This window comes from Salminus brasiliensis, chromosome 17 (assembly GCF_030463535.1).
Source record: "Salminus brasiliensis chromosome 17, fSalBra1.hap2, whole genome shotgun sequence".
Classification (NCBI taxonomy): Eukaryota; Metazoa; Chordata; class Actinopteri; order Characiformes; family Bryconidae; genus Salminus; species Salminus brasiliensis.
Genome location: NC_132894.1, coordinates 32,036,822 through 32,064,377, shown reverse-complemented (window position 1 = coordinate 32,064,377; position 27,556 = coordinate 32,036,822). Strand labels below are relative to the sequence as shown.

Here is a 27,556-nt window from a genome sequence, read left to right as displayed (position 1 = left end):
AAAAAAATCCCCCTTCATGTGCTTCTACAAACACAGGCCAGTTTCAGGCGACCATGGCTGTGGACTTGACCTACATCCCACAGCCTCCTCTCCATTACTATCGGAAATGATGCAACGGCGTCGTCGTCTTACTTACAAGCCCCACCCATAAAGCCGAGAGACGCCTGTATCTTCTCGGTGATTGGCTGAAACGGGCGCCTCGCTCTCCTCTCATTGGTTTGCCATAACGTCACTCAAAGCTTCTGAACGACGCGCATATGGCTGAGAAGTAGGAAGCCACGTTGACACAGAGCTGGTGTTTTTGTTCTTGCCTGTAACCAGGGCTTGTTTTGCCGTGAAGGTAAGGCTGTAAAGTGATTTTTATGGCGGTTATACGGCAGTGTGTCGAGTTATGAAGGGGGCTGGGGTTGTCCGTTTCGTTTATGATGCTAAAATGAGGCAGAGGCGTCTTATCTGTGTTGAAAACACATAAAACTATGCAGCTTATCAACGGACCTAAGATTACTCTACTATGTTTGTGTTTGCACTCAAGGGTTATCGTCCAGCAGCTTAAATTAGTTTAAGGTTGCTTGATCCCGCTGATAAACTGTGTCCAGGCCCAGGGTTTACTGTAAGCACGTAGATAGCAGACACAGGTATTACTGTTAACAGTCTGAACCTGCAGTAGTGTATTTTAGTGACCCTGAAGTGACCCACACCCAATACAGCTCCTCAGACACTAACTTAATTAAGTGCATTGGACCAATCTGTGCAGGTGAGGTGCTTGTTGGGCACCCCTGATGTAAGGAATATGTGCCCTGAGGTCATAAATCCAGCTCACACACACACACACACACTAATCAGCATCATCAGCATGTGGTGCAGCCATGGCCTAATGTTTTGAGAGTGGCACCGGAAGGTCAACGGTTCGATCCCCTGGACCGGCATGGCTGAGGTGGCTGTGCTCACTGCCCACAAAGGCCAGGGTTAGATTTTGTTGCACTACTGTGCACTGGCCATTAAATATGCTCTTAATTGATCTTAATCTTAATTATTTCTATGATGTAAATATTAGACAGATCAGATTTTGTCCTTCTGTTTCGTCTGTGTTGGGAGTGAAATGTGACTTTGTTCCTGGTCTGATTGGCAGGTCTGCTGGAGTAAACAACATGAGTGTAGGGTTCATTGGAGCGGGCCAGCTGGCCCACGCTTTGGTAAAGGGCTTCACCGCTGCAGGTAAGACACGGCATGGGTATGGGCATGGTGACCACGACCTAAACAATACTTAAAACATCAACCAAACTGCGGTTTTACTTCTTCATTTATGATCTTAAGGTTATGATCTTTTTAATTGAGTTTGCTTTGAGTTGTCATGGTCAGTTTAAATATCGCTGCTGTCCAAAGAAAAACATGCATATCCATTTTTGTCAGTTTTTAGTTTTCTCCATGTTTTAGTTTTCTCCTGTTGCTGCTCCGTGTAAATATCTCTGAATAGATGAACAGACCAATAGAAATGCTCTCAATCACTCTAAAATAATAACTCGAAAAATGCTCTAAATAAACTTTTATTTTACATGAACTTTTATTCAGAGTTAAGAGAGTTTTTGCCATCCCCTGTAGAGTCACCATTTTGGAGATACATGTTTTTCATTGGACGATATGCATGCCAGGATTTACTTGATTAGTATAATTACATGTACTTTAGTGATTTTTTCCCCCTTTCTCGCGCTCTATATATCTATCTATCTATCTATCTATATATATATATATATATATATATATATATATATATATATATATATATATATATATATATAATGTTATGTATATATGTGTGTATATATTGTACTATTAAATTGTACATATATATTTATTTATTTTTTTATTTTATTATTTTATTAATTAATTTATTTATTTACTTTTGTTTTTTACCCAGTTCCCTTTCATCCCCTTCACATTTAGGCAAATAAAAAAAATCTATTCAAGTGTATTTTTATGGGTCCGAGCCATACCGAGCCAAAAAACTCCCTCAAATCGAAAGGAAGAAACCTTGAGAGGAACCAAGACTCAAAAGGTCTTCCTCCTCTGGTCGACACCAGATAATGACACTAAAAAGCAAAACAGGAATAAAAAACAACAATAAACAAAACAGAAAGTCCAGGCAGGGGAAATGAGCCAATGCGAGGCCCAGAGCAGGACAGCGGGCAGCAGTGGTAGTGGAGAGCCAGGTCTGGTGGTACCAGGATAAAACTGTTAGAACTGGGCATCTCAAAACATGAGACAGCTACTGTGTTGGTTCAGCTACTGGACTGCTTTGCTTTGTGGTCGTTTAAACATCTCACTTTAGAACTTTAGCATTTTATTTGGGAGCAAAATAATCCAGAACAGAGACACAATGAGTCTTAGACAGTTCCAAACACTCCAGGTTTAACAGTTGTATTGTCGTGCTGTAAATAGCATCCATAGCTTGTGGCGAGTTTGCTAGCTTGGGGGTAACACATGAGCTTGTGGCTAAAGCGTTAGATATGTAAGCGTATATTTATATAATATATAAAGCACTGCCAGTAGCTGCTTCCGCTGGTGTTGTACAGGGAATTTAGTTGTATTTAAGGAACTTTTGCACTTGGAACTGGTTGTTGTTTGCTCGGCTAATTTTACTTGTGCTTGAGTCATCTTTTCCCCTGATGTAGCAGAACTTTTTACTTCAGTATGTGTTTAGGATGTTCTGCCCACCTGCTCTCACACTGTTCATTCCCTCTCATTGCCTTTGGCTCTCCTCTGTTTTTATCTCAGGTGTAATTGCTGCTCACCGGATCACTGCCAGTTCCCCAGATTCAGATCTGCCAACAGTGTCTGGGCTCAGGGTCAGTATGTTAAGCCTCAGAAGGCCAGCGTGTGTGTGTGTGTATTTGGGAATCGAGATGTTCCAACTGGTCATGAGTGTTTATATATAGGATATGATATGATATGATTTGCAATTCTTTATTTTTACAACTTTCTTTCTATTGGCCCTTCAGAAATTGGGGGTGAACCTCACAACCAGCAACAAGGAAGCCACGCATAAGAGTGACGTTCTCTTCCTGGCCGTCAAGCCTCACATCATCCCTTTTGTTTTGGATGAAATCGGACCAGATATTGAAGACCGGCACCTCATTGTTTCCTGTGCTGCTGGAGTCACAATTAGCTCCATTGAGAAGGTACGACTAATGTGATATATATATATATATATATATATATATATATATATATATATATATATATATATATATATATATATATATATATATATAAATAATTAACGTGATTTATTACTGATCCCAGGTTTAGTCATTTAGCCAAGACATGTTGGATAATCTGAAGTGTGCTTCTTTAGTTTAGAACTCATCAAAACATCAAAATATTCATTCAGATATTTATTTATAAGATTGTACTAAATAATAAGACTTTGGCATGTGTTTACCATGTTTGGATATTGATGAAAGTCCAAATCCAGTGTTTGAAGAAGAAAACGTAGATATACAACATGTCCTGGCTGATTAACTGCGTCATAAATCACAATTTATTTTTTTGTCAAACTATTCCTTTAAAACTTATCCTGCGTATTAGTTTCATAGTAGCTAATAAATAATTGACAGTAGTTACTGAGTAATAAACCTTAAAGTAACGGTTCACAGACAAATCTAATATGCATATTAGTTTCATACCCTAAATATAATCACTTATAGAGTATATAGTTGATTACGACATGTTTGGTGTGGGATGTTTACTTCTATAGAATTTACACAGGAGCTTCAAGACTAATCTAATTGACGTCTGTGCCACACAAAAAGAATTTAGGTGACATGGACTTACACTGGCTTTTAGATATTTTAGACTTTGAAGGAAAAAAAAAAAAAGCAAACATCAGACACCAATTGACTATGTTTGGATTAAGGGATAAATTGTGTTAATGTGCTTTCTCACTGAGCTCTGAGCCATTCAGTATTAACAGCAGTAGTAAGCATGCATTATTTGGGTTAAAACAAACGCAGCTAACCTCACTGTCACACCAATAAAAACAACTTTACCGGAGAAGGTAAAAAAAAACTCTCAATGGAAGCCAATGTGAAAGTCATTTTGGAGCATTTCTATTGGTCCAATTTTAATGAAATTTGGACACAATGTATGGATTTGCAAAATGTCATAACATGCATAAGCTTCATACCAGCCTGAATCTTTCAGAAAGTAACCACTGCAACAATAGGTAGGTTCAGTGCACCCTCAGCTAGTAAGTCCTGAAGGCGTGAAAGTCCGCTCTGTTTCAGCAATTCCTGATAGTGTCTTAAAAATGATGGTGTTTGAGTGTGATTGGCCCTCGTTTTTGCTAACGTGCTTACTTAAGCATGCACACTGTATTTATTCCCTTTCTTCCTTCCTGCCAAACAAGCTACTCCCTGAGGCCATGCATTATTCTCTTTTATGAACCCAATCCAGCTTTTCACTCTGTATTGCTTGCATTGCTTTCTCCTCCAGAAAGCGCCCAGAACAAAGAGCCTAACTTTGATTTCCTCAATTAGACGCCCTGTTTTCTGAAAAGCACCACAGTGGGCTTCCTCTGCCGGGTTTGTTTTTGCAGGGTTTATTTATTTCTTTACTTATTTCTTTTTTTTTAATTTCCCCTCACCAAATCAGTTTCATAAATGAGAGCAGGCGTCCGTCACTTGCCTGTTGTCAGAATGGCCATGCCCCTATTTGAGTGAAGCTGCTGCGTAGGATTTTACATCTCTAACAATAAAAAAAAAAATAGTTTACAATTTTCTTTACTTCCTTAAAGAGCAAAAGACAGGAAGAGGAGAGATCCGTGTAGGTCTGTCATGATAACTAGGAAAAGAGTGCATGGACATGAATAAGTGTGCCTCCATATACACAGGGCAGACTGCGGCGGGTAGTGGGGTATGGCGTGCATGCTAAAATGGTCTTAATATTACAGTAATTTCGTATAAATAGCATTAAGACCGTTTATCGTCCCGAAAAAAACAAGGAGGATAACTTATTTACAAATTTAAAGCAACAGTATGTAATATTTTGACCTTAATATTATGACTTCAAATTTCTGTTAATAGCACACTGACTGTAACAGCACTGTAATAGCATCTCTGTCTGACAAGACAATGTATTTTTTTTGTGTAAAGTCCTTTAATGTTACCGCCTCAGTGCACATGCCTCTTTTGCTTTCAGTGAAGCGTTGAATCTCTCTGGATGTCCAGAAATGCACGTGTAAAGCCTGTCCTTTAGCGTTGGCCTAAGCGCAAATTACACTTCCTGACTGCAGGGGGAGCTCAGGAGCAGGGAATGGCAATTCTCACATAAAGCTGCTTTAATGTAATGCTGTAACAACAGAGGCTGTGTCTAAAACTATACAGTGCACTGCTTTGGGGTTCCACCATTTTCAGTTCACTCTAACAATCACACAATGCACTGCAATATATAACTATGTACATAAACAAACATAGAATAAGACTTACATTCACATGCGACAACCTCTGTTGACGAACAGCAGTGAGCTCACTTTGCACAACAACGTGTCCGAAATTCTGTTCCCAGTAATATGGCTCTATACAGTATTGAAATAGAGCATCACCATTCCGGAGTACACAGCTCCACTGCTCCACAGCTCAATACTGAGGAGCTTTATACCCCTCTAGCCCACGCCTGGCATTAGGCAGCATGGTGCCAATAGGTTCATGTTTATCTGCTCCAGAGAGTCCTATTCTATTGGCAGCGCTTCTCTACAGACCAGACAGGCTGTGTGTGTGTGTGAGTGCGTCTGCACATCTGTGTCCACAATGGCTGCAACTTAAAGTAGCTAAACGCATTAAATCCTTAGAAGGGGTGTCCACAAACATTTGGACATGTTGTGTATGTTGTAGTGTATGCTTGTATTTCTTCGTCCTCCCCCCGTGTCCTCCCCCCTCACATCATCTGTCCTCTCTCTCTTTCTCTCTCTCTTGCTACAGAAGTTGCTCCAGTACCGTGCCGGCCCTAAGGTGATGCGCTGCATGACTAACACTCCGGTGGTGGTGCGCGAGGGAGCCACGGTCTATGCCACCGGCACCCACGCCGAGGTGGAGGATGGGAAGCTGCTGGAGCAGCTGATGGCCAGCGTGGGATTCTGCACAGAGGTGGAGGAGGACCTGATAGACGCCGTTACCGGACTCAGCGGTAGCGGGCCAGCTTATGTGAGTCAGGCTTTTTGGGTGTGAATCGATTCTGAACTCTCAGAATTGATTCTGATCAACATTCAGAGTGATATGATGTGAAATGGTCTGTTCTGGAGTCAGAGTCGTTTATAGAGGTGGTGAGTGGAGCCAGACATCTGAAGAATTTCATACAATATAGAACTTTTAAATAGTCATAAATATGATGACTGAAGCGTTGTTTTATGCTAGATTTTGGCCTAAAACTTATTTCATAACTGGGAGAAATAAGGCAAAATAGTACCCCCCCTACAAAAGTTTTAAAATCGATTTACTTATTTATTTATTATTTTATTTATTTATTATTTTATTTTAAGACCGAATTACAGCTATTCTACCCCTATCAACATATTGAACGTAAGATGTATATAGGTGTGTATGTGTGTGTGTGTGTGTGTGTGTGTGTGTGTGTGTAATTTATATATACATACATAAATGTAATTTGACCCATTTGTGGTACTGAACACACACACACACACACACACACACACTAGTGAACTAGCTCTAGGGCCAGTGGCAGCTTGTCGAGCCCGGGTATTGAACCCACAACCCTGTCAGCAATAGCCCAGAGCTCTAACCGTTGTGCCACCACTGCTCCTACTTTATGCCTATTCAGCTACTAAACTTAAACCATATCCAGTAACCTACTGTGTGGATGTAATGTGTATGTAGTTAGGAGAATGAAGAGCAGATCTGCCGGTGGGTCCTTAGAAATGTGATGACACTTTCTTTTCCTGTAGCTGTTCTAAAACACTGTGTTGACGATAGTAGCATGTTTGTGCCTTTTCTGTATTTCTGCCATTGCACCATTGCTGAGGTGTTCATTGTTTGTGTGTCTGCTCATGCAGGCTTTCACAGCTCTCGATGCTCTTGCTGACGGCGGGGTAAAGATGGGTCTGCCAAGGAGGCTGGCTGTGAGGCTGGGTGCACAGGCTCTGCTGGTATGTAAGAGAAAGACTGCCTCCCTTTAGTGCTTGTAAACTTCTCAAAGATCTAAACTCTTGGACCCATCTAGTGAGGGTGAATTTCTGTGAATATTTGATCTACAATACACATTACACTTCTGGATGGGGTGGTACATATAATCACTATATTTTATTTATATATATATATATATATATATATATATATATATATATATATATATATATATATATAGACAGACAGACAGACAGACAGATAGATAGATAGATAGATATAACGCACAAAGTGTCTTGTTTCCTCTCTGAAGGGTGCTGCTAAAATGCTGCTGGACTCTGAGCAGCATCCAGGCCAGCTGAAGGACCAGGTGTGCTCACCAGGGGGCGCCACCATCCACGCCCTGCACTTCTTGGAGAGCGGTGGCTTCCGGAGCCTTCTCATCAACGCTGTGGAGGCTTCATGTATAAGGACCAGGTACTCCTAATGTAACTTTGGACAGCAGCTCACATATAGATGCCCACCAGGGTCAGTGATGGGACCAGGAGGGGTTAAACATGGACCCAATTTGGACCCAGCTAGCCCACATCCCACCCATGTGAGCCTCATATAAGCATGTTGGCTGGGATGTATGGTCTCACAGACCAGTCTTAATACGTGAACCCCCACTCACCTGGTTAACCCATATATTTAGAACATACAGTATTGTGCAGATGTTTTAGGCACATAAGCCCATTATTTAAAAGCCTTTATCTTAGATAAGAGTGTTTACTTGTGTTTACCTGCTCTGAGATGCAAAGAGGCACTGAGTACTGTTTATTAATATGCCTGAGACGGGACGACAGCAGCAAGAGGGCTCTTGGCACTGTTGGCCACCAGTCCACATCTAAACTTTGAAGTTGGAGCCTGGTGATTTTGCTGGAAGGGCTGAGGGCCCAGGTAGAGGGTGGTGCGACAAGCTCTCTCTTGCCTTTGTCAAATGCTTGCGCTGGTAAACTTTAGTAGGTGCTGATTAGCTTAGAAAAAGGGCGCGAGGGCTGAAAATTCTGGATGGTAATTTGGCTGCTGAAAAGCAGCGTCTTTGTTGTGTTGCGTAATTTAATAAAAGCTCATGTCTGCTGCCATCGCTGTCAACCCTCTCTCCAATGCTCTTCTTCCCTCCCAGGGTGCAGATGCTCTGCTGCAGTTCCGCAAATGCAGTAAAATGAATAACATGCAGGTATTTCAGTGCAGTGGTCCAGCATCACCTAAGAATTACGCTATTCTGGAGATCCATAAATACGCAATCAAAGATCAGTGTGAAATCTACACATCTGTCTGATGCTGATTAAATTTAGAGTCCATTTACACCCAGTCACTTCATACATCTTGAGTATCAGGATTAGATCTGTATACGTCCAAGCCACATAAAACTGCAAGTGTGAACGCACCCAAAACGCATCTAAACCAGATGCAAATCCGATCTCTCAAACCACTTCAGGAGGTGGTCCGCTATAACCGCATTATAGCAGTGTAAACACATCCATCTCGCCAAGATGCATTCCATACCCAGAACCCCTCTCAGTACAACCAAACTTCAGTAGTAATTGCAGTGCACTGAGCGATTCTACATAGTCTGTCCCGCACAGCAATCTGATTTCGGTCTGACTAACCAGAGACGCATTGGACTACCTAGTGTAAACGCATGTGGCTAAAATCTTATCAGGATACAATGCAGATACTAAAAGTGACCTGGTGTGAACGTGGTCTTGGGTCATTTTCGTTTCCCTCCCACTAGTTAGGAATCACACAGTGCTACCAGTACTCAGCATGTGATGGCTAGCCCCTGGACAGCACCATTAGACAGCTCAACACGCTTAGAGAAGAGCACTAACCTCCAATTCGGTTCCAAATCAGCTAACAGACACCTGCAGTGGCTCCGATTGTGCAAAGTGATACGGGGCCTATCCAATCTTTCAATGATCGGGCTAACGCTTAGACAGCTGCGCCACTCTGGAGACCCTGTTATGTTTTTTTTTTAAGCAATTACTTGCTGATACCGATGATTCCGATATCCCTGTGCATCCCTAATATATGGTGAAGCGCTGGCTCGAGTTGTGGTCTTGTCATGTCTTTTTGACTTCATGAATTTCTCTCTTATACATTAATTCCTTTCTGGTTTACAGAGAGCTGCAGTGTCTTGCTGACCAAGAGAATATATCTCCTGCTGCTATCAAAAAGACCACACTGGACAAAGTGCTGCAGCAGCCGGGCATCTCCGACACGTCAGTGGCAACCAAGAACAGAGTGAACCTCTTCAATAACAGGAGTGGGATCAAGAAAGTCTAAGAGAAAAGTTCTATACACACACACACACACACACACACACACACACACACACACACACACACACACACACACACACACACTCATTCACTCCATATTCCTTCAAGCTCCTTCAGGCGCCTACAGATGTTACCCAGCCATTCTGACAAATTTTGGACAGAGTAGTTGGAGATGATATCCGTCCACACATATACACACACACACACATATACACACACACATACACATATACACACACACACACATATACACACACACATACACACACATATACAGACTGAGATGAACAGAAGTGCATTTCTAGCATGCTGTCTGTCACCTAGTGCCTCCTTGCAGTGGCAGACAATGCACTCCCCAGGGAGCAGCATTGAGAGTTAGCAGGCAGCAGATGCTCCACGTGACGTTATAGACTTCCCGTCTTTAAGAAAAAGCTGAACCGCCAAGCCAGTGGGAAACTGTTTTCTGTTCATCTGTACTTGCATACTTTGTCTCTTTTTAATGGTTGACGTTTGTCAGGTCGTGTTCAGGCTCAGTTTGACTAAAAGCATTGTAAGGAACAGGCCTATGATGGTATAGTCATTACAATACTGCGTAAATGTCAGAAAGCTCCCTTTGCTATTTTCATTTTTACCAAATCCCTCCCCCTACTCACTGGTTAGGACTCCCCCTATCACACAGTGCTACAAGTGCTGGAAGGGTATGGACTAGTATGTGCAGCCAGCTGCATCTTTTCAAACTGCTGCTAAAGTGACATCATTGGACAGCTCATCATTCACATTGTGATGAGTGAAGCTGTATCAGAGCTGAGGATCTGACATTTTCCTCTGAGCGGCTAATGATCCTGCGCAGGCGGCAGTTCGAAAAAAGGCGGTGGCTAGTTTCATGTGTATTGAGGTGGCAGGTGCTCGTCCCCACCCTCCTCCCAAGTAAGTGGGTTTAAAAATTTTATTGGGTTATGAATGAATAAATGAATAAATAAATAAATAAACAAACAAACAGTATTGTAGATCACTGTTGTCATATGAAAACCTTGTAACCATTTATTTATTTATTTATTTATTTATTTATTTGACATAATTTGAAAATACCAGTCGGTCAACACTTCGTAATGAGTGAAATAATAGTCACTTGGTACGTTATCGAGCGCTCAAGTTAAGAGCATTTTGGATGTTTGTAAGTGCTGACTTTGTAAATTCATGGCACTGGCCCTCCTGAGAATTTCTAAGAAATCTCAAAGATCTCCTTCCTGAGCGTGCGAGTGCAACACCCATCAGTCATGTTGATCTCATTTGTTCATGTTCTTTGTTTATAAAAAAACGAAACCAAAAAAAAGGCCAGTGAGTTTAAAGTGCTGTCTCGAACCCATACTTGAGATGCACTGTAATGTATGGAACATGTATGGAATTTGCCTAATGTATAAAGTTACCTTACTGTTACTACCTGAAAATGAGTGGAGAAAATGGGACTGTCAGCCAACCAAAGTATTTAGTAATCTGCTTGTGAGACGTTACAGTGTGCTGAAAGGGACGGAGAATGGACGAAGCTCCGTTACCTGCTTCAGGACCACGCGGGCATTTGTTACAGCAGCATTAAACCCATATTAAAGGTGCTAACCATGAACTGAGAAACACCTTTTTATTTGCCGTGTTTTTTTTAGCTGAGTGCAGTGAAACTCGTAGTGCCTTCCGAGAACATTGCAGGCGAAATGAGCTTCTGATTAGGAAAAAGTTCCTTTTATTTGTTCCTGGTGTATAATTATAGCAAGGGGCTGGTGTGAATAATTTATGTCTTGGTAATTGAATTAACTGGAGACCTTTCCCTGAAGCCCATTAGTCAACCTTACAGGACAAGCAGCTTTAGGACCCTGTAATTACCTGTGTGCTGTATCATTTATTTGCAGGTCTGCGGGACAAAGAATAGCTCGAAATGGCTGTACATGCTAAGATCTGGAAGTATCTGGGCAGTAGGAGGTTCCATTGAACCCCAGTAGTGGATCTGTTGAGACGTCTGTATGTTTAGTTTTTTGAGACCAATAAAAATCTCTGAGCAAGACTCTGAACAGTACACTCTCTTGCCTCTGTAACATGATTCAGATGTACAGTGTCAAGTCCCAGAAATACCTCAGCAAACTGCTTAATGGTCAGTAGTCATGTGATTTTTAATTTATAGTCAATTTTAACTCCTAATGAGGTCTAATTTGACTTTTCGGACCCAAAATTAGATCAGAAGATCAGAAATTACATGCTTACTAAAAAACTAAAGAACTGTCTATTACCCAAACCTGGCTTGAGGTCTTAAATATAGTCAATACTGAAGCTAAACCTTGTTAAGAGTGAAAACAAATAAATATTTTTATAACAAGCTGGGAACATTTCTAAAGAGCTGCTGGAATTTTAATATAATGGAATAAACACCCAAATCAAGTGTTCCTGACCCTTGTTAAACAGGTATTGCAGGGCAAGCTGTGCTCAGCAAAGAGTAATGTTGTGCAAGCACCCTCTGAGCCACTTTACCTTCCTTGTTGCAACTTACAGTAAAACACAAGCTCACAGGATTTTACACAACAGGACTTTATTGTGTAGTCTCTTGTTCTGAAATAATATCGGCGCCAGTAATTTACAGGCCATAATTTTACACCTCAAGATGAGCCCACCTGTCTTCATTGTAAAATACACACTTTTGCACCACAATGCCAGCCTGTTTGTGTGTGGGTGGACTATGAAATTCTCCTGTGATAAGAAAGGTATGCTCCCAGCCCCACTGGTATTACACGAGACAGCCAGAGGCCCCGGCTATTTATAGCACAGAATTTTGTATAGATTTTTTTCTCCCCTGCTGACATGGAGATGAGCGACGATTGGTGGCCTGCAGAGACGGGCGCCTTTTTTAGAGCTCTGCTGTCAGCGTCATTTGCAACGGGACACCTTGGAGATGACCCGCATGTCAAAGTTCACTCTGATGAAGTCGTGAGCTAGGAGCATGGAGCATGGAAGGGTTGATGATGCCAATGGGAGTGAATGATGTAGAGGCAATGCAGAGCTACCTACATTACCACTACAAAAACACCATTGATGCATTGTTTTGGTTATTTATTAATTTATAATAACATAATAATATACAAATGTTGTCAAAAGCTTTGTGTGGATAGGTCATGTTGAATGTTATTAATGAAGCACTAAAATGGTCCTTAAACATTTGAGTGCAAGGCTCAATATTGGTGCTCTGTTGGACTCCAGGTCACAGGTGGCTGTGGAATCACCGGGGACTGGCCCTGTCATCAGGAGGCTGAAGGTTTAAACCCTGGTGATGCCACAGCCAACCATGCCCGGGAGTCCTGGAGAGCGTAATTAGCCTCACTCTCTTTAGGTAGGTAGGATGGCTCCCCCCACCCCCACCCCCCACCCCCTCATCATTCAGCACCATGGTAGCTGGTAGCTGTTGCAATTGCCCCCTAGCGTTAAACCGCCAAGGGTTCTGCTTAGGAACCCTGTGGAATGGAATGCAGCATCACTGCATTTGGGTGGTCAGCGGCAACTGGTATATCTGGTATCACATGGAAATACATGTGTCTATATGTCCAAATATTTGTGGACTCCCCATCTGATGAATCCTTCATGTTGCCCTCATTGCTGACGCAGATGTGCAAATGCACACACACACAGCTTGTCTAGACCCTGTAGAGAAGCATTACTAGTAGAATAGGACTCTCTACAGCAGATTAACATGAACCTAATGGCACCATGCCAAATGCCGGGCATAGGCTCGAGAGGCTATAAAGCCCCTCAGCATTGAGGAGCTGTGGAGCAGTGAGAGAACTGTGTTCTCTGGAATGACGGATGGTGAACCATTCAATACTTCTGGGATAATCTGGGGAGATAGGGATGAGGTGGGATGGTGCTCATCCAACACCCTGACCTCACTTAATGCTCTTGTTGCTGAATCCAGTCAAATCCTCACAGCAATGCTCCTCCAAAATCTAGTGGAAAGCCAACGAAAGCAGGATTAAGCAGGGTCAATTATTTTTAATACCCTTAATTTCTCAGCTAACAATGAATAAGCAGGTGTCCCAATACTTTTGTCCATATAATGGCTCTTTTGGCTGACATGTCAGAGCTTTTGAAGGATGGATGTGGGACGAATCGAGCTGATAATGCTTCGTTATGTCTACAAGCGTGATGCTCCTTGAGGTCACATGACCTGCACCTTGTTCCTTCACAATCCCAGGTTACACTTTCCCACCAGTGACAATTCTGCTGCATCCAATTCCCTTCCAAACAATTCAGCGCTCGAATTGCTGGCGGACGTGTCGAGCAGATTACTCGACCTCATTATAAGAAGAGTGATAATCAGAAACATGGAAAGTGCCTGTCTCTTTCCTTGTGTGGGAGGGAGAGAAAGTTTTCCCATCGCTCGAGCGCCTTGAATGACAAGCAAGCGGCGGGATTAGTTCCAGTGTCACCGCAGCGATTAAACGCGCTGGCCTTGTGCGGCGCCTTCTCTCAAGGCCGCTGTTTATTTGTGTGCATGATGGGAAGTCAAGAAGGCACTAAAGTGTCTGGCTAATCCGCCTTTTATTCCAAAGGTTACACCTCGCCTGGCCCGCCACTCTCGAGCACTGATAACTCCTCGCTAAAAACACCTCCTATTAGAGAGCTATTTTCCTGAAACATGCTGGCTTTGACATTCTCTGCTGTACCACCTTGCCTTGTTAGAAAGAAGAGGGAGAAAAAAAGAGAGAGAAAGCCCATAGCCGCCCCGACGCTGGCATTAGTCATTCTTCACGGCCGTCTTGCCCCGCCGACCATAAGAAACACTACCAATCAAGAGAGACGTTTGTTCGAGAGGCCATGCTAAGTCCCCGTCAACCGCCGCCTTATCATCCTCTCCACCCTTCTACTCTCTGCATAAGCCACATCAGCATCAGTGTACTCAGAAAAGAGGTAACGGGAAGGTAGCGGGGTGGGGTGGCGTGGGGGGTTGGTGTGGGAAAAAAAAAAGAGAAATAGGTCTGCGAAGTGAAATTTTTATCGTGGCTGTGCAGCTGGTGGCTGGGAGAGGAAAAAAAAAGAGGAAGAGAGGGGCAGGTCTGACGCTGGGTTAGACGCTTCGCCTCCAGCCGCAGTGAATCATCACTTTGGCTTCCTTTTCTGGGGGCCAGCGGCTCCAGCCAGGCCCACGACTGAACTCGCAATGGAGAGTGAACAGAGCTCAGATACAATTAGGCTGGAGGAGGTCAGTGTAGCGCTGCGTTAATCCGCTGCTCATCCTTATGGTACTCATGAAAGGCCTCCGTGACCAAAGCCGGGGTGAGAGTCTAAAGACACACACAGAGAGGCTTGACATCACGATTCGCACGATTCTTAATACACACTGGGTTACCGTTTTATCAGGTATCTCTACCATATGGGTGTGCATCCACAGTTTCACAGCTAAAGTGGCCCTACTGTCTAACTGCCTGATCATCAGGAACATACTCCCTCAAGGATCACACTTCCTCCTGGTGACAGAGTGCTGTTGATGACTGCAGGTGATGGAAGGAGAACCCTGCAAGGGGTGAATCCATGCAAAGCTGTCATCCCAGGATGTGCACCCAAAGAGTGCGCCCACCAAGCACATTGACTCCAATCAGCCACCATCGTTCCGGTGCCAAATAAGTCCTCAGTCACATGTCTTGTTGACTACCACCCTGTTGCGCTTGCGCTAATTGTCCTGAAGTGCTTTCAGCAACTGGTCACGGGTCACATAAAGGACTCCATTCCACCCACTCCAATTGTTTATTATACCTGAACAACAAGGGCACTTACGTCAGAATGCATTAGCTTAGCATTCAACATCATCATATCCCAATGGCTAGCCAACAGGCTCTACCTACTGAGACTAAGCTTGTCACTCCTCAACTAGGGTTCTAGACCTTCTGAAGAACAGGTCTCAAGCAGTCAGGATCCAGAACAGCACATCCTGCTCCATCACACTAAAGACTGGAATGCCTCAGGGCTCTGTACTGAGCCCCCTGCAGTATACCCACCGCTCACCTACGACGGAGAGGAGGGTGAGGCAGCTTGAGTTTTGGTGCATGGACACCAATCTTACTCTGAATGATAAATTAGATGACTGTGGACCTCTTCTGGTTCCTGAACGCCTCCATCTTCGTGAATAATCTGTCAATTATTGAAGCTAATAATCGATTATTCTTAAGTCCCATAAACTCTTCTGTAGTTATCAGCTTTTAAATGTAGCCTGAGGTTGTTTTATGCATTTGCTAAGTAAAAAATGAAGCCAGCAAAGCTGGAAAACTTTCCTGCTAATATAAAAGATCAATTAATTAGTATGTCATTTACAAGAATGTGCAAAAGTAGGAGCAATAGATCTAACAGAACTAAATCAGTTATCCAATCATTTTTCTGATCAGCAAAAAACAAAAAAGCAAGCGCTTGTCTTTCGTCAGTTTTTCCGGTGCAGCTAACAGCTAATAGGTCTAAAACAAAAGATTGGCCTGGCCTATATAAATCACAAGGCAGCTGTGTGGGTCATACTTCCCCGTGCTATGACGGGCCCAGCAGAGATCTACTGAACCTATCTTTTGAATTAGCCTGTAAAAAAGACCTACTGCCTGCATTAAATCTGCCCAGATAATTGGATAATGGCCACCTCTGTCTACTTTCCCCTTTTCAAGTGGTTTGCCGTGTTCGAGGCTTTTGAATGATGAGTGAATTCCTGCAAACAGAGCTCGCATGCTGTTAAGATTCTCCTTTACAAGTTCAAAATGCCTCCATACTTCAGACCTTTTCTGAGACGTCGTTATTGCTTGCCTAACGTACCACCCACCCACCCTCCGCCTCAGCTTCTCAGCTTCTCAGCTTCAGCCTGCCCCAACAGTGAGCCACCAGTGCCTGTGGATTTTCTGTTAGCCAGTGGGCCAGATATTCAGCCCTGCTGCATTATAAACATATATTTAGGATTCTTATTATTTATACTTTTTATTAAAATGTCATCTTTGTGCATTTTTGTAAGCCTTTGTCTTTGTTTTACCAACACATTTTTAAAAAAGTATCTGTAAGTGTCTGTATGACTGACAGGCCTCCTTCTCAGGTCTCCATCACTAGGCCAATGCTCTGCCATCAGGGATGTGTATGAAAAACCTGCACCATCAGGAAGGATCTCCTTCACCCTTTACATGGATTGTTTACATCCCTCCCGTCTGGATGCAAGCTCAGAGTCCTCCAGACTCAGCAAAGGTTTCTTCCCACAGTCCTGGACTACATTCAGACTCAACTACCTTATCCTGGTTCCTCACTTTCACCCCACTGCACTCCTGCTGTAATTAGTCACTTTACATAGAAGACACTGAGAAACACAGTCTCAGGTCCAGACTTGAGTGACCACCACAGGACCACCTCTGGTAAGATATTATTTTAGTTATTGAGTTATTGAGTTCCGAGCACTGCAGTGACCCTGACATGGCATTGTGTATTACACTGGTACAAGTGTATTAGACATGGCAGTAGCAGCTTTGCTACTGGCCACTTTATTTGAAATCATCATCTTGGTACACTTTGTACATGCACAGCTCATCTTTTTCCAAGTATAGTGTGTATTAGTCATCTTCTAACCCTTCCTCGGTGGTCAGTTTCTGACCACAGAGCTGCTCTTGACTGGATATTTTTAGGTGAAGGAGAACATATTAACCCAGTAGTGACGTGCACAAAAAAACAGCAACGCTTGTACCAGCTCCACATATACCACCATTGCACTAGCATGCCAGAGTTCCCGCTGTGCTGAGAACGACCCAACACCATAATAACCAAACTGACCAGACACAAATATGGTGGAAGGAGGCTGAGAAATTGTGCAACAGATGGGCTGTGATTATACACTGATGTAGTGGAGCGATTGCGTAGGTGGACCTCAGGTGGGCAGCAAGTGGAAGTATTGAGCAGGCAGGGGGTTCTAATAAAGTGGATGGTGAGTGTACCCCTGCTAAACACAGCCTATGTTTGACTGTAGTGTTAATGTCATATCTTAGTGTAAAACCCATCATTTGACCCTCACATACCGAGCCTACACACCTTTAGTGGATCCTCAAATATACTGACCTGATCAGTCTCCTAATGCTGAGTATCAGATCTAATCTGATCTAAGACGAGCTGCTCATGAATCTGTTCAGTAAAATCTCCTTATTTTCAGTCTTAGTTTCTATAATCAGACGTTCTGGACAGATTGATTTAGTTTAGTTGAGACTTTTCTTAAAATGACTGTTTTATAGTGTTTAATATCCTATAATCCAGTCTGACTCTCCTCCCTGACCAATCAGCTCCCAGCTCCTTTTTGGGCAGTGGTGGCTCAGCGGTTAGAGCGCCGGGATATCGATAACAGGGTTGTGGGTTCGATTCCCGGGCTCGGCAAGCTGCCACTGTTGGGCCCTTGAGCAAGGCCCTTTACCCTCTCTGCTCCCCGGGCGCTGGAGTTGGCTGCCCACCGCTCTGGGTGTGTGTGTGCTCACTGCCCCTAACACGTGTGTGTGTGAGTGTGTGTTCACTACCAGACGGGTTAAATGCGGAGGACACATTTCGCTGTACACTGTACAGTGACAAATACGTGCACCTTTACCTTTACAACACTGCAGTCTGATCTGATGTGTGTGTGTAGTGGTTCACAATCTGGACTGATATCTGTGGTTGTTGGTCTACTGGTGTGTAATAACTGGTTTATAGTGGGTGAATGTGCTGTGTGTGTGTGTGTGATTTGGGTTTCTATAGTTAGCGTGTGTGTGTTAGCATTAGCGTTAGCCTCCACTCGGTTCTGAATGGGTTCTTCAGTGCTGATTTATAAACAGAGAAAGGCGAGTGAGCGGTTCTCTGGTTCTCCCGCTGGTAAAACAGAGCGTTTCAGTGAGAGTTTCATAAAGGGTCAGATATTATGGTCTGTTTTCACGTTCCCCTGTGAAATAGCTCCACACTGCAGAACCTCAACTCCTTTATTTACCTTCTGAGAACGTCCGAACTGCTGCAGCCGGCTGAGCAGTACTGTCCGTTAATGGTGCCTAGCTCTGTGTGAGTCACTAAAAAACAGAAAGAAGACGTCACGTCGACTCTCATCAACAGCAGCAGTTTCTGTAGTGTGGTGGTTATCACAGTGTTTCAAAACTAGACAGAAACATTGCTGTGAAACATTGCTGTGGATTACAGCACTGGCCTATTGATGACAGGGTTGTGGGTTCGATGCCTGGACTTGGCAAGCTGCCACTGTTGGGCCCTTGAGCAAGGCCTGTCACCCTGTCTGCTCCTCGGGCCTTGCAGCAATGGCTTCCCACCGGCCCGGGCATGTGTCCTGTAATGTGATCCTTGATAGTAATCACCCTTTTTTTAATATACTGTAATCTAAGTACTTCCTTATTCACTGTAATTGTAACAGATTACAGTTCCTGCATTTCTGTATACTGATTACAACTCTATAACTAACCCTGGCAATTACTCAGTAAATACTGAACAGCGAATGTGTGAGGTATGTAGTAGGGCTGTGGTGAGACTTCCTTTATCAAGTCTATAACAAGTTCCAGGCTTTAACTATACTCTAAAAATACAGGTGCTACACAGTGGTTATTTGAGCGATGCCAAAGAAGAGACACTTTTGGGTTCATCAAAAACAAAGGAGTGTCCACAAACATTTGGACATGCCATGTATATTTAATCTCAACAAGGTCCAGAGACTAAATACGCTGAGACAAAAAGGCCAACATATATTATCACATGTAATACTAAATCCTGTCTGACACAGTGTCCAGACTTAAGACACTGATACTCTCGATTTCTCTCACTGGACATGAAGATGACCAAGATTCTGAGTAATCTCAAATCCCGAAATCAGCCGCTTATATGCAGTTTAGTTCATTTCACCTCAAACACACGCGTCTCACGCAGCCTGCTGAAGTGTTGCTCGGCCATTACACGGTCAGATGATGATTGCTGCTCAGATAAATTGCATTTATCTCACCTCACAGAGATTCACAGCTGTCTCTGTGCTGACTAACAATGAGTAACTCTCTCTCACACTTGCCCCCTCCTCTCTCTCTCACATACACATTTGTCATAAATGCATTACTTGTTAAAAAAACTACAAGCAAAGCATGGAATGGATTTCTTTCCTCCACAGTCCAGCAGAAATCAGTGTTGAAAATCTGATTATTTTAAACATGATGCATCCTATGATGCCATAACTTATATCTCAACATTGTTGTTTTTCTGTGATCTTCCATTAAAACATTATGACTCTTTCATGAGTGTTTTTGGTTCCCCGTGCACAGTCAGGAAGAGCAAAATTGAAACAATGCTCCAATATTAATATTAATATCATGCTTGACCTTACCCTCCCACCAACCCTCCCTGGTAACGTGTGTTATGATTTAGCATGCCGATTATTTTCAACAACAGCAAACCAATAACTAATTATAATAATACCAATGCAATAATAAAAAGCACATAAATAAGAACAATGGGAGACAATAGTACAATAGACAAGAGGGTAATTTTTCACCTATGTAAAAATTATTTAAGAAATACTTGAGTATTAAACATATTTTATTGCACTTCCAAAAAATGCACCAAATACTGATAATGATAATAACCTGTTGGAAGACTGACCTCTGGGCTCCCCTGCCACCCGCGTCAGACCAGCTGCCCACCCTCCTGCTACTGATATCTACCTAACGGCTACGCTGGACTCTTTTAACTATTTGCTGCTATTATATATATATATATATATATATATATATATATATATATATATGTATGTATATATATATATATATATATATATATATATATATATATATATATATATATATATATATAAATTATTTTTATTGTATTATTATTATATATATTATTATATATTATTATTTATTATATTATATAATGATTATATCAGCACACCTGAGCAGAAGAACAGTCTTGGTAGTGCTGTGACTTTTTACCAATAATTTATAAGTGGGTTAGACCAGAGGAGGATGAGTCCCCTCCTGTGAGTCCTGGTGCCTCTTTTGGTTTCTTACTCCAGCTCAGGCCCCCAACATTACAGTCATTACCGCAGCGGCCTGTGAGTTCTGTAAGGATTTTTGTGAAGGTAACACTTGCTTATGACTCAACCAATTTATTCATGTATTCCTCCAAATCATGGAGTACATTTTGATTTTCTGCGTCATTACCCTAAGTACCGTTTATACTGTTACGGCAGTTCTTTAGGTTTTTGAGTAGTGTCAGGAAAACCATTTTCCAGAGTCTTTTTTCTTCAAAAGTGAAAACTGTCATTACCGAAACGCAACATTACCGACACAAAACTGGCTGTGACGGTAATGACACCATCAGTATCTAAAGTTACATGCAAACTTCCTAGAGCTAATGTTAATTATTTTTTTTTTATTATTATTTTATTTTCAGGAGTGTCCTCGATCGCAATGACCTGGATTTCGGCACTATGCCACTTGGTAAATAAATATAAATTATTTTAATTCTAAAAATGACTTTTGAGTTTTTTTAGAATTAAAATATTTTATATTTATTTACCAAGTTGCCATAATTTTGTCTTTACCGTTACCATTACATTTACACTGTCTTGACATAATTAAAACAAAATGATTGCTCATTTTACTTTTCAAGCGTTACACTGGTATAACGAACCCCCAACTGAAGACCCTCACTAATACAGTAGGTTTCTATATGTAAAACATTTTTAAAAACAGGAGAAAAGATTCACATTGATGTTAACGGTTGACTAATCCAGTGGCCTCCATTCCTGTAGTCCGGTCCTGCACCGCACAGTTTCCTGTTTTTCTGCTCCTTAATCAAGAAGAACCTGATCATTAGCTAATAATGTGACTCGGGTGGAAGGAAAACACCCAACTGTGCCGTGCAGGCAGGGCCTTCAGGCCTGGAGTCGGAAACAACCGGCCTGTTGAGCAAATGAAACCCTTTTATCTTTTCATGGGAAAGAGATCCGATCACTTATTAACCTCTTAAGCTCCACTGATCTGCCAGCGCTTCCAGACTTGCATTCCTCACTCCCCTACCTTTAGAATACCTCAGCCTGTTTGCACTGTTTGCTATTATTAACCAATGATATCGGGTTTCACCTTCCCATCCCAGCTAAGAACACTCAATTCTGATAGCCTCTCACTCAGAGACACGTCTAATGATCTAGTAATAACAATTCTATTATATATATATATATATATATATATATATATATATATATATATATATATATATATATATATTTATTTATTTATTCTATAATATAAGAATACCTTGTACCTGTCCAGGGTTTGAGAGGTTAAAATAAAGATTTTAAATAATATGTTTCTCATGTCGAGAGCCCAGTTTGTGTCCTGGAGGATCAGAGTCCAGGGCAGTTTGGAGATGTCCCTCCTTTAACACACCTACAAAACGGAGTATTTCACAACGCAGGATTCCTCATGTAGGCAGATCCTTTAAAGGGAAATTCCAAGTTTCTCAAGTTATAACTGAATGGTTAAATCGTACGTGTGTTGGAGAGGTTTGTTGTGAAACACTCTAGAGAGTTCTAGAGAAACTTACAGCGTCTGAATTGTTCACAGTGGGGATGAAGACGTCATTGTAGGCATCGCAACCTCGGAGCCTGACTATTTTAACGTGTAGTGGAATTCTCCTTTAAGATAAAAGTAGGGGTCTGTCAATAGAAATGTCTCTCTTTTTAAATGTCCAAAAGTATCCGGACAGACCTTCTAATTGGTGAATTCAACATCCATTGCTGACACGCTGAGTTGGTATTATCTCCATAGAAAAGCACAGATGAGTAATAGAGCTCCATCCAATACCTTATGAAAGGCAATGAGTGGCAACGGAGATTCACATCCAATCATCCAACTCGGGTACCGGACCTATAGAGCGCCGGGCTATTGATAACAAGGTTGTGGGTTCGATACCCAGGCTCGGCAAGCTGCCACTGTTGGGCCCTTGAGCAAGGCCCTTCACCCTCTCTGCTCCCCGGGCGCTGGAGTTGGCTGCCCACCGCTCTGGGTGTGTGTGTACTAGTGTGTGTGTGTGTGTGTGTGTGTGTGTTCACGGCCACAGATGGGTTAAATGCGGAGGACACATTTCGCTGTACATAGTACACAGTGACAAATACATGCACCTTTACCTTAAATGCTCTCATGGCAATCAAGCCAGGTTCCAATATCTAGGGGGCTGTTACTGCCGTGTGTGTGTGTGTGTGTGTGTGTGTGTGTGTGTGTGGGAGAGGGGCAGACTTCCTATTAATACCCCCAGCTGCCTTGATTTCAAAGGTTACACTCTTCAAGCAGGTGTCCTCAAACCTTTGTGTATCCAAACCATTGCTCCTACAAGAGCTGAATCCAGTGTGTTTAAGCAGCTAACGCCAACCTGTGCTGGACCTCCCTGCGCCTCCAGGTCTGTAATTAGGCTCTGGTGTTGTAATGTCACCCCTCCTCCCCTCTCGATCCCTGCTGCTGAGATAACAGGTGGGCGCTCAGCGGCGCGGCTTTCCCTTTAAGACTGTCTGTCCAGGCTGCGTAGAGCCTTCATGAATGAAACCACGTGACCAAACATCATATGACGTCTGGCCTCGGCACAAGAGAAAGAGGATCAACAAGGAGAAGGCGGAGAGGAGCGGAGCAGCGATTTCCCAGCACAGCGAAAACAGCGAGCAAACTTACTCGCCGTCGCTCCAGCTGCCACTTTTTCACCCCCTTCTGGCGTCGAAGACGGTTCCCGTCCCGGTTCGGTGAGTAAAACCCGAAGTTGGCTTTTTGATACTCCCGGGTTGAGAGGGCGGCCGTGTCAGACTCAGCTCAGCTTCGCGAGGGCTGTTTTGCTGAGTGTGCACGCGCCTCTCCGGTGCGTGTGTGAGCGCTTGTTTTTTTTTGTGTGCGTGTGTGTGTGTGTGTGTGTGTGTGTGTGTGTGCGCGAGAGAGAGTGTGTAGGTGGTCCTGTATTTAGCTGTTTGTGGGGACGATGGAAAACAACAACATTTGACGTGTGTGTCCGCTTTGCTGAGTGTGCACGCGCCTTTCCATCTCACGCGGCACATGGTAGTGGAGTGGAGAGAGTGCGTGCTTGTTTTTCGCCTTTGTGGGGACCAAGTGTCCAGATGATGGGATGATATATTTCCTAAACAGAAATGCATAAATGGTTTAATTAGGAAAAGTAGACGCGCAAGGAAATCTGATTCGGTTCTGGAGTTTGGGGTTTAGGTTTGTGCTGGTTTAGCAGCAGCATTTAGACTCGGCTGCAGAAAGCGATGTAAACACCCCGCAAAGACAGGAATACGAACACGCAGTATGTGTGTGTGTGTGTGTGTGTGTGTGTGTGTGTGTGTGTGTGTGGTGTTGGCTGCCTTTGCTAAGCGACATCGTGCCGATGTGAGGAGGTGGGGGTGATGATATTAAAGGGCTCGCCGTGCTGATTCATCACGGTTGGGTCATTAAGCAGAGGCACCGGGAGAACACCCACAGCCCTGCCCGCTGAGGGGCACTTGAGCCCGGACACAAAGAGCTCCGCGTAGCGCTGCTCATCGGCACATCGGATCGCGGTTGGAAGAAGTCTAGAGTGTGAGCGTTTTTTTTTTTTCCACCCCACCCCCTTTTTAGGCTGTCAGTCAGGTGTGGGCAGCAAGGGGTCGTTGGCATTTCCGTAGCCATGTTTAATTTTCACAATTTCCCCAAATCGTCTAAGCGCCGGGGATCCATGCGTGCAGCCCGCGGGGATGTAGCTTAGCCTTGCCCCCCGAGTAGCTCCCAGCAGCTCCCAGCAGCTCCCAGCAGCTCCCAGCAGCTCCCAGCAGCTCGCCACCAAAGTAGTAGTAGTAGTAGCTCCTCGTAGCTTGTCGGTGGGGTAAAAAAAAAGAAACGTGACCGTGAGCAGCTGCCCCTATCCACATCTACGGAGGCTGGAGGTAGACGAACCGGCCATATCTACTCAGCTAGGGCTAAGACGCACCAGCTATAGCGGCGACTCAGCCACCCAGGTGGGGGGGAGTGATACGCCGAGCGAGCGGGAGAGCCTGGAGAGCCCCCGCTGGAGAACAGCGCAGCGGCGGCACGCTGCTAACGGTAGCGCTAGCTAAGGTAAGTCCGGAACATTACGGAGCAGGTTGCCGACTTTGTTTATTTTTTTATTCATTTCATTTATTTATTAATTCTTCACCACGAACCGAAAAAGGACCTGTTTGCCAACATCGTAGTAGCTAGAATGGCTAAGAATAGCGGTGGACAAAAAATGACAATAACGTCAACCGGGCTATTTCCAGTTTTTCCCCCGCCGGAAGGCTGCCAGCACTCGGGGTCGTTGTCTATTTTGGGGAGGTCGCTCGTTATGGCAGTCGCTGCTGCTGCTGCTGCTGCTGCTGCTGCTGTTGTTGTAGTAATACCGGCGAGTAGTAGCGGTAGTAGTCTCGGAGTTTTTTTTTAAATTATTATTATTATTATTTTTTAATATTTTTTTAAGTAGAATTGACCAAATTTAAGGCTCTGTGGTGAAGTTTAATTTCTTCCCTCGTGTTTGATTTATTTAAAAAAAAAAAAAAAGTGCTTAAGTGAGCTCAACCAGGCACCGTGAGTAGCCACGTTAGCTAACGGTGCCTCTCTTCATCCTCTGATGACCCGACGGCGGGTGTTAGCTATTCAATTTCGCGTGATTTCTGCACGACGTGCAGTTCAACCATGTCTAATATCATTTCATGGACGGCGTTTATGTGTAGTAATTGTTTTAGTGCCATTTTTTGTTGTATTTTTTTTGGATGAGCGAACCGAGCTGCTGATTCATCACTCGCTGCTGTTTGCGAGCTCCGGCACCGGGGAGCCATGGCAACGCGCGAGCTCCGCTCAAACACGCCAGCTCCTGCATCGGCACTATGGGAATGCATTAGAGCAGGAGGGACTGTCACAGTCTCCTATAATAGACAGTAACGGTGCTGCTCTTATCACAGGGCTCTGCTCTGGATATGCATTGTGAACCTGTTGTAATGCTGTTGTAACTGAGTGAGTTATAATAATATTAGTAAAATTTCACATAGCTATATAACACCAATCCATGTTTTTGTCTTGGATCAGCCTCACTGATCCCCATCACTACATATGCATTGTGTGAGTGTGTTATTATGGCACTGTAACTGTTGTATTATGACTGCTATAAACCAGACGACAGTACTGTTATCCCTCCTGTTATCACCGAGGCAAGTAAATGTGCTGTTATTCAAAGCTGGAACAGATGCTGAGACTATTGTTCCATGTGTTGTAAACACACATACACACACACAGTGTGTGCATTATATAATAATAATAACTGTTTGTTATTATAGTAGTTATAGCAGATATAGGTTTACTTAACACAGAATATGCTAAACATCTCCATATTTGCCTTTTGTTTTCACTTTTTGACATTCTTTGGTCCGGCACTTGTTCTTTATCTTGTGTCCAAGGGATCGGGTGTTGATATTCGAGGGGAAAAGTGGTATCGGTGCATCCCTAATGTGTGTATAAGTGTAGCGTTTGAGAGACGCATCTTTTTTGTTGATGTTTTTTTTTTACTTTTTTATATCATTTGGGTCTAAAAGTTCAATAGAAATCCTCCAAAATGAGTTAGAATTTCTATTTTTTATATTACTTCCATGGAAAGCTTTAAGGATTTGGACTTTGGGGTATTTTCTTGGTGCTATAACAGGCAATAGCACTGCTGTTATTATGGATATCTATTTCAAGAGCCACATTTACTGTTTTGACGCAGTATGTTATTACACGACTTAGTAGTAATCTTTAGCTCTTTAGTGTGTGCTGGATCGAGTCGTGATGTTTTATTGGTGCTATTGTGTAATCACTTCATCAATACGTTTCTGATGTACCGGTTTGGGGCTGTATTTTGAAGAGCATTAGCATGCCCACCCATGTCCCAACCTGCCTTTCCCGTTTCAGCTGGAGAGATCAGAATTCGCTCCCGCCGTTCCGACCCACGGGTGCAAGCTCACGTGTCCCATGCGATAGGAACTGGAAAGACCCCGAGATGTAATCTAACTGCCTTGATGCTCAATTTGCTGTTTGTTGTGCAAATCAATTAGCTGATTGATTACAAAGGCGCAGTGTGAGGGGTGGTGGGATGGTGGGATGGTTGGATGGATGGATGGGGGGTGGTGGGTGGGTGGGAGTCACGTAGTAACAGCTTCTCTTTCAAGATCCACGTCCAGCGTATTACTCTGAAAATCCTCCAATAAAATCTGAATCGTAATTTGTGGCGGTGGGTGCAATTAGCGGTGCAAATGGTCTGGTTGAGAGGCCGGGGAACAAGTGTAATTTGATCATTGGAGTACTTAGGCTGCACTTTAGGCGCTGTCTTTTTTTTTTTTTTGTTGCTCTCCTCCCTCCCTACCTCCCTCCCGTTCACTTTTGCCTGGCTTAATTGAACGCTGACCGATGCTGATGGGCCGAATGTGCTGATGGTTGAATAGAAAAGCGTGAGGGGAAGAAATAGGGAGGAAAGAAAGAGATAAGATTAAGAACGTGCGGTGGGATTGGTGGAGACGGAGGGGAACAAGAAGCTTTTTGTCTTCAAGGCATTCTCTAAAAATGCTGAGGCAACTGAAACGCACCCTCGCTTGACAGATGGCGTTTTCACTTGTTACTTAGCTTGCTCTTCCGCGAGTGTGAGTATACTTGGGCGTAAAATGAGCGCAGCAGGTCTACGCAGCACGTGTGTGTAAGCGTGTGTATGTTTGTAAGGGGGGTTTTCAAAATGGCAGTGTGTATTGAGGCTGCGTTCTGGGCCACATCACTGCAACAGCGGCACATTTGGACTTTTTATATCGCTGTCTTTTTTTGATGTAGTCAGGTCTTCGTGTAGGCTGCTTCCTGTAGGCTTTTGCTGACATGAAGCTGAGTCTTTCATGCCTTTGTAAGCTTTTCGGTGCACAAACTACAGTTACCTGAGACCGCCGTGGCACCCTAGGGTAAGGTCAGGTCTCTGGAGAAGAGAAGAAATGAGCATGGTTATAGTTATCATGGTATAACGAGTTGTGTATCGTTGCTGTCATGCAAAAAAAAAACCTCTCCAAATTTCCAA

At 43.3% G+C, this 27,556-nt stretch overlaps 2 protein-coding genes across 4 annotated transcripts in view; both read left to right on the top strand.

Annotated features, from left to right (window-relative positions):
- Positions 1–256: 256 nt before the first annotated feature.
- pycr1b (pyrroline-5-carboxylate reductase 1b) lies at positions 257–11,510 on the top strand. The gene is made up of 8 exons (XM_072659901.1): positions 257–340; positions 1,130–1,215; positions 2,773–2,843; positions 2,997–3,176; positions 5,976–6,197; positions 7,064–7,156; positions 7,447–7,610; positions 9,299–11,510. The coding sequence occupies exons 2-8, from the start codon at positions 1,149–1,151 to the stop codon at positions 9,459–9,461; spliced, it is 960 nt and encodes a 319-aa protein (XP_072516002.1). The 5' UTR covers positions 257–340; positions 1,130–1,148; the 3' UTR covers positions 9,462–11,510.
- Positions 11,511–23,096: 11,586 nt separating this feature from the next.
- The window catches only part of mafgb (v-maf avian musculoaponeurotic fibrosarcoma oncogene homolog Gb), a 40,270-nt gene continuing 35,810 nt past the window's right edge, over positions 23,097–27,556 (top strand). Inside the window, exon 1 of one of the 3 annotated variants that reach the window (XM_072660428.1) lies at positions 23,097–23,231. The gene's annotated coding sequence lies outside the window, so the exon portion shown is untranslated. The other 2 variants (XM_072660429.1, XM_072660427.1) reach the window with 2 other exon arrangements.

Coding starts and splice junctions, on each gene's coding strand:
- pycr1b (XM_072659901.1), top strand. CDS start 1,149: ATGAGTGTAGGGTTCATTGGAGCGGGCCAGCTGGCCCACGCTTTGGTA. Junction 7,157..7,446: donor TGGGTGCACAGGCTCTGCTG/GTATGTAAGAGA, acceptor TCCTCTCTGAAG/GGTGCTGCTAAAATGCTGCT. Junction 7,611..9,298: donor GCTTCATGTATAAGGACCAG/GTACTCCTAATG, acceptor TCTGGTTTACAG/AGAGCTGCAGTGTCTTGCTG.